The sequence below is a fragment of the Dendrobium catenatum genome, unplaced genomic scaffold (genome assembly GCF_001605985.2).
Source record: "Dendrobium catenatum unplaced genomic scaffold, ASM160598v2 original_scaffold_124787, whole genome shotgun sequence".
NCBI classification, from domain to species: domain Eukaryota; kingdom Viridiplantae; phylum Streptophyta; class Magnoliopsida; order Asparagales; family Orchidaceae; genus Dendrobium; species Dendrobium catenatum.
Genome location: NW_021443222.1, coordinates 1 through 861, shown reverse-complemented (window position 1 = coordinate 861; position 861 = coordinate 1). Strand labels below are relative to the sequence as shown.

The following is an 861-nucleotide window of genomic DNA, read 5'->3' as shown; positions in this document are numbered from 1 at the left end:
TTCTAAATTCAATTTTATTTATATTGCAAGTTTATTCATCAACTGACCCGGACACTTATTTCTCCTCCGAGTTTTTCATACAAAAAATCTTGTCTACTTAATTGTGTCTGGGTCTTTGATTCTAAATATAAGAAGCTATGGGCATACTCATAGTTCATGCTAATTTCTTCCAGTTCGCAACAAGAATAATCACAAAAGATCGAATATGATGTTAGCTTCGCGTACCTCCTCATTAGCAAGCTCGCACTTGTTCAAAACAAGAGTGAGCGGAATCCCGGTGGATTCAGCCTCAACCAAGAACCGAGTTAAAGTAAAAGGCTCCAACTTTGGCTGCTCCACTGAAAACAGAACCAGGAAATGGTCCACATTCGCAACCGGAGGATCAATCACCTCCGTTTTCCTTTCAAATACATCCTCAATCATCCCCCTTCGATCCACCCAATCCACCCATCCAACCAAAACCCTGTCTCCAACCAGTACCTTTCTCCTAATTTTCTTCAGCAAAGCTCTCACAACGCAGAGCAACTGCGTCCCCACCTTCCCGCCGGACTCAGAGTCGCCAATGGAATCGACGATGACGCGCATAAAATTGGCCTGGGCGGCAGCAACAAAACCGGTGGTCTGGTCGGGAAGGAGAGTTGGTGTTTCGTCCGGGGAGAGGAAGCGGGAGAGGGACGGGAGGTCCTTGACTGCGTTTTTAGCGTTGAGAAGGTTTTTGTTGGGGGAAAGGCGGCGACCGGCAGAAAAGGAGATGGTAGTGGCTACTCGGCGGCGGAGGAGGGCGGAGGAGTATAAGGGGAGAACAGGGAGGATGAGGCGATAGCGGAAGAAGGAAGCCGTGGGTACGAGCGGCATTAGGAG

The 861-nt window shown here is 48.5% G+C and overlaps 1 protein-coding gene across 1 annotated transcript; it reads right to left on the bottom strand.

The window, feature by feature from the left end:
- Nucleotides 1-174: 174 nt before the first annotated feature.
- LOC110112992 (small ribosomal subunit biogenesis GTPase RsgA 1, mitochondrial-like) lies at nucleotides 175-855 on the bottom strand. Its single transcript, XM_020845400.2, has one exon. It carries the CDS (start codon nucleotides 853-855, stop codon nucleotides 190-192), a length of 666 nt encoding a protein of 221 aa, XP_020701059.2. The 3' UTR covers nucleotides 175-189.
- Between the last annotated feature and the right edge of the window lie 6 nt (nucleotides 856-861).

Excerpts from the sequence above, each read along its gene's own strand:
- LOC110112992 (XM_020845400.2), bottom strand. The coding sequence starts at position 855 with ATGCCGCTCGTACCCACGGCTTCCTTCTTCCGCTATCGCCTCATCCTC.